At 38.2% G+C, this 5,776-nt stretch overlaps 1 protein-coding gene across 1 annotated transcript; it reads right to left on the bottom strand.

Annotated features, from left to right (window-relative positions):
- Positions 1-687: 687 nt before the first annotated feature.
- On the bottom strand, positions 688-1,988 carry LOC107411529 (UDP-glycosyltransferase 87A2-like). The gene is made up of 2 exons (XM_025070824.3): positions 1,927-1,988; positions 688-1,627 (listed from the first exon to the last, which is right to left on the bottom strand). The coding sequence occupies exons 1-2, from the start codon at positions 1,986-1,988 to the stop codon at positions 688-690; spliced, it is 1,002 nt and encodes a 333-aa protein (XP_024926592.2).
- Between the last annotated feature and the right edge of the window lie 3,788 nt (positions 1,989-5,776).

The following is a 5,776-nucleotide window of genomic DNA, read 5'->3' as shown; positions in this document are numbered from 1 at the left end:
TTATGCACTCTCACATACACATACACATACACGTGAGCTACTACTCACTGAACTTTTAATTATATACACACACGCTTGGACACTTTCAACTACACTAACGCACACTCACTTACTAACACTTTTCACTTGACAGCGCACACCTAACACTCGCACACACAAATGTCTCGCACTGTCACCAATTTATACTAAGTGAAGGTTGGTTAACTTTACCGGCTTGGATGGTTCTAGATAGGCGGTTTATTATTTTTTGGAGCGGATTTTTCCATCAATTTCTAGGTTTTCTTGTTGCTCACACGTCTCTAGAAAAATCAGGGTGGTTATAGAATACCCTAGAATGTCAGTATTGATATTTACTTTATCATCATTTTTTTATCCCCTGCTAAACTTCATTTTTTTTTGGGTAGTTCAAGATTTTACCAACTTAAAGAAAGGGGGAATAAGGGACCTTTTCAGGATCCAATTTACCTTCAAAACTCTTCCTGCACTTATTTGTTACTTTTATGGCTCATCGCATGTGTAGAAAAAGTAAACTATAACAAAGTATCCTAACAGCTATATAATTTTATTTGCGTGTTCCTAATATTCCATGACATTGTTTGATAAGAACCAAATTTATTTTGCAGGACTTCCTTGACAAATTAGAAGGTTGAAACCAAAATGAAAAAGAAAACCTGGACAAAAATAGCATCAAGGGATTAGCTTTTTAACGGCAATGCCCTTGTAAAATACCGTAATGAAAGCATCAAGGTTCTCATCTGATGACCCACCTTTAGCAATTGCTCCATGACAAGCTTCTTGAAGCTCTTTTGCTCTTTTCCTCATCTTTTTCCCTTCCTTGCATTCTAGATCCATGACTCTCTGCACAAGCTCTGAAATCTCATCTCTAGTCACCAAACCATCATTCTCTTTCTTAACATCATATCCAATCTTCCAATCTTCAACAATTCGCTTTCTGTTTGGGATTTGATCAAAAAATATTGGACAAGTCAGCATTGGAACCTCAGCAAAAATAGCTTCCAAAGTAGAATTCCACCCGCAATGTGTCCAAAATCCACCAACAGAAGGATGACACAATACCTTCAATTGGTCACACCAAGGCACAACCAACCCAATATCACCACCAAACCCATCTTCGAACCGAGAGGTATCCCCACGTGCCACCCAAAAGTACCTTACTCCACTGTTATGTACACCACCAACAATTTCATCCAATTGGGCATTTGAGGCCGAAAGAAAACTACCCATTGAGATGTAGAGGACAGATCTTTCGGGTTGAGAATCTAGCCACTGAAGATACTTGGGTTTAGGCCGATCATGACCAGCTAAAGAAGTATTTTCATTTTCGGGCAGGAAATAAGGTATGCTTGGTCCAACGGGATAGACAGGGATAGAAATTTTGGCTCGCAAAGCGTCAATGACCAGAGATTCAAGCTCGTAGGCAGAATTGAAGAGAAGGTATTTCGCTTTTGACACTCCATTAGCAGCTTCCAGAGCTCTGTCCAAGATTTTTCGACCGTTACCATGGAACACTGTTGGAATATCTACTATTCGCGTCCTTGATATTCCAGGTATATACTCAATCACCTCTTGTCCTCGTTCTTTGGTTAGTAACTTCAATTTGATAATACTTGAAAAATGAAATAAAAATAAAAAACTTCAATATGATAATTTTTTTTTTTCTCTTTTGGAACATTCAATGTTGTTTATTTTATTTTATATATTTTTGCTGAACTGAGTTTCCATTGAAACCAAAAATAAGAAACAAAAGATTGATCTGGACTCAGGGAGTTTCCAAAGGTTCACTATCCCGAGTCTCACACTTAATACAAGGGAAAGGTAGCCAATGGGATTCAATTGGGCCACTAAAGTTTTGGTTGGCTGCCATTTTCCCACTCTGTGAGCTAGCTTGTTTTGTTGAAGTATAACCCCTGTGCTGACATGGAAAAAGCTCCTGACGTGGATAAGTGAGGCTGCAAGGTGGAATCCATGCTTGCTCATATGCGAGGTGTCATTATGATTTGTAAAAGAGTGTGTGCGTGCATGAAAGTGTGAGTGAGAGAATCTTTTTTTTTTTTTTTTTAATAACAGAAATGTAATGATCACTTTTTGGATGATGTAAGCATTTTGGATAAATACTGTTATATTGAATGAAAAAGAGCAGCTGAGCTCACACACAAAATTTTCCTCTCTAGCTTCTCTTCTTTTCTCTCTAGAATGTTCATCGTTTCTGCATAATACAGAAATATTACAGAGCTTAAAACCATTAACATGGTATCAGAGCCTCTCGATCGAATCTGAGACTAGGATAAACACTGTGAGGTAAAAAAAAAAAATTGAAATACTGGTTTCTTGTGTTGTAAGGTCAGCAAAACAATGCTGGATCTGAAGTGAGAGCTTCAATATTCTCAGGTGAGAATTATGAGTTCTGGAGAATTAAAATGGTGACCATCTTCAAATCTTATAGGCTTTGGAGATTCATGGATAAAGGAATTCCAATTCCTGATGAAAAGCTGAAGGGGAAAATTGCAGAAGCTGAGGGAAATTTGGCAGTGGAAGATGATGAGCAGATGATGGAGTTCTACATGAAGGATGCAAAGGCTTTGGGCATTATCCAAGGTGCTGTTTCAGATCAGATCTTTCCAAGGATAGTAAGTACAGAAACCTCGAAAGAAGCTTGGGAGCTGCTGTACAAGGAATTTCATGGTGGTGAACAGGTGAGATCTGTGAAACTACAGAGTCTAAGAAGGGAATTTGAGTATACTAAAATGAAAGAAGATGAAACATTATCTAGTTTTCTTACTAGATTGAATGATTTGGTAAATCAGATGAAAACCTTCGGAGAGAGCTTATCTAATGAGAGGTTGGTTCAAAAGGTTTTAATTAGTTTAACTAAAGCTTATGAGCCTATATGCTTGGTAATAGAAAATACTAAGGATCTGGAATCAGTAGAGTTTCAAGAAGTGGTTGCAATTCTTAAGAGCCAAGAACAGAGACTTGACTTGCAAGTCACTGATTTCACAGAGAAAGTCTTCTCTACCTTATCTGTGAATAATCCTGCTACAATATCTAAACCACAAAACAAGGGAGCAATACACTCCAATGCAGCTAAATTCCAGAAAACTTGGACTCCAAGAGAGAAGAAGTGGGAACCGAAGCAGAGAATGCAGCACAGATTCAATGGCAACCAATCTCATTCTGTGAATACTGTTCACGGAGGAAACAGATGGCAGACTGGAGGTAACCCAGAAAACTCAAAACCACAGTATAGAACATGTGGTAAATATCATTTTGGAGAGTGTAGATTCAAAGGAAAACCTAAGTGCTACAGCTGTGACAGATTTAGTCATTGGGCAAGAGAGTGTCCAAATGGGAAGAATGTGCAGAAAGCAAACTGCACAAACCAAATGGAGTTGACAGGTAACATGTTTTATGCAGCTAGTGAACTTGATAAGATAAGGAAGGGCAGTGAATGGTATATAGACAGTGGATGCAGTAACCACATGACTGGAAATATAGATCTCTTGGTGGATGTGAAAAGGAATTCGTATGGAAGAGTTCAAATGGCAGACAGTACACTAGAGAGCATAGCTGGAAAAGGCACATTGGTGATTGATACTAACAATGGTAAAAAGCATATTAAAGAGATAATGTATCTACCTGGATTGAAAGAAAATCTGTTGAGTGTTGGCCAAATGGATGAGCATGGCTACTATTTGATGTTTGGTGGAGGAATGTGTCATGTGTACGATGGACCTACGTTTGAAAATCTAGTTGTGAAGGTTAGAGCCAAAGCAAACAGATGTTATCCATTAACTATGGCCTCGAGTGAACAGCTTGCTTTAAGGGTTCAAACTGATTTCAGTGTGGAAACTTGGCATAAAAGGTTGGGGCATTTACATCTAAATGCACTGCTGGAGTTAAAGAGGAAAGATATGGTTCTGGGATTACCAAAACTTGAAGAGACTATGAAGTTTTGTGAAGGGTGTCAGTTTGGAAAGCAACATCGAGAAACTTTTCAAAAGAATAGAGCATGGAGAGCAAGTCAGCCACTGCAATTGGTTCACATTGACTTGTGTGGCCCAATGCAGACATAAACTTTTGCTGGAAACAGGTATTTTATGTTACTTGTGGATGATTGTACATGCATGGTTTGGGTTTACTTTCTAAGAAACAAATTCGAGGCTTTCATTTGCTTTAAGAAATTTAAATCCATGGTTGAGCTTCAAAGTGGCTTTAAAATCAAGTGTGTGAGAAGTGATAGAGGAGGAGAGTTCTTATCTAATGAGTTTGTTAATTTTTGTGAATTTAAGGGGATTCAAAGGCAAATGACAGTAGCCTACACCCTACAACAGAATGGAGTGGTTGAAAGGAAGAATGGAGTAGTTGTCGAAATGGCCAAAGCTATGTTGCATGACAAACAGATGCCATATTACCTATGGGGAGAAGCAGTGCACACAGCTGTGTACTTGCTTAATAGATGCCTTACCAAAGCTCTTGATGGAGTAACTCCTTTTAAAGCTTATAGTGAAAGAAAACCACACATTGCACACTTGAAAATTTTTGGTTCCTTATGCTATGTGCATGTTCCAGCTAAAACAAGGTAGAAATTGGATCCTAAAAGCATAAAAGGAGTCTTTGTAGGATATGGAACTTGTGAGAAAGGTTATAGAGTATTTGATCCTATAACTAAGAAGCTGTTTTTCTCTGGAGATGTTGTTTTTAATGAAGAATGTTCTTGGATTGGAAAGAAAATGCAAACAATGACAGTGAAAATGTGATTGCTGCAACTATTGATAGCTGTGAGACTTCAAGGAGGAACTCATTGCCTGGAGACAGTCAGCAGATACCAGTAAAATCAAACTGAGGTGTTTCTGGTTCAGAAGAGGCTACAAGCAGTAGAAGCATTGTGACAAATATGCAAAGAAATTTAGGTATGGGTTCCATTCACTCAAAAATTGATAGAGTGCAGGCTAATTTTGATCATACACCAGTAAAATGGAGAAGTCTCACTGATATCTTGGCAAAATGTAACAATTGCATTTTTGAACCTGAAAATTATGAAGAGGCAGCTCCAAATCAGTCTTGGATTCAGGCCATGACAGAGGAATTGAATATGATTGAGAAAAACAAAACCTGGCAGTTGGTGAAAAGACCAGAAGATAAATGGATTTACAAGATTAAACTCAATCTAGATGGTTCAGTTCAAAAGAATAAGGCTAGACTAGTTGTTAAGGGGTATGCACAGAAACCAGGTGTGGACTTTAATGAGACTTTTGCCCCGGTTGCTAGGCTTGATACCATTAGAACCTTAATTGCTTTAGCAGCTCACAAAAGCTGGAAATTATATCAATTTGATGTTAAGTCAGCATTTTTAAATGGTGTGCTACAAGAGGAGGTTTATGTAGAACAACCAGAAGGATTTGTGGTTAAAGGGCATGAGGATAAGGTCTATAAATTGCACAAGGCTTTATATGATTTGAAACAGGCTCCTCGAGCCTGGTACAATGAGATTGATGCATATTTCCGTGTGAGTGGTTTTCAAAAGAGTCAAAGTGAGGCAACTCTTTGTACAAAGACCAGGGGAGAAACAGGCTTGCTGATTATGACTATTTATGTTGATGACATCGTGTATACAGGAAATGATAAAGAGATGCTCAAGTGGTTCAAGGAAGATATGATGAGGAAGTATGAGATGACAGATTTGGGTTTATTGTATCACTTTCTTGGTATGGGAGTAATACAAACAACCCCAAGTATTTTTGTGCATCAAAAGAAG

Source organism: Ziziphus jujuba, chromosome 10 (genome assembly GCF_031755915.1).
Source record: "Ziziphus jujuba cultivar Dongzao chromosome 10, ASM3175591v1".
NCBI lineage: Eukaryota > Viridiplantae > Streptophyta > Magnoliopsida > Rosales > Rhamnaceae > Ziziphus > Ziziphus jujuba.
Note: the sequence above shows the minus strand (reverse complement) of the source record. Positions and strands in the feature narration are given on the sequence as shown.

Bases quoted from the DNA above. Each gene is read 5' to 3' on its own strand.
- LOC107411529 (XM_025070824.3), bottom strand. From the start codon at position 1,988: ATGGATTCCACCTTGCAGCCTCACTTATCCACGTCAGGAGCTTTTTCC. The intron at 1,628-1,926 runs GTTATACTTCAA...TCATTTTTCAAG, and splicing joins TTTTCCATGTCAGCACAGGG to TATTATCAAATTGAAGTTAC.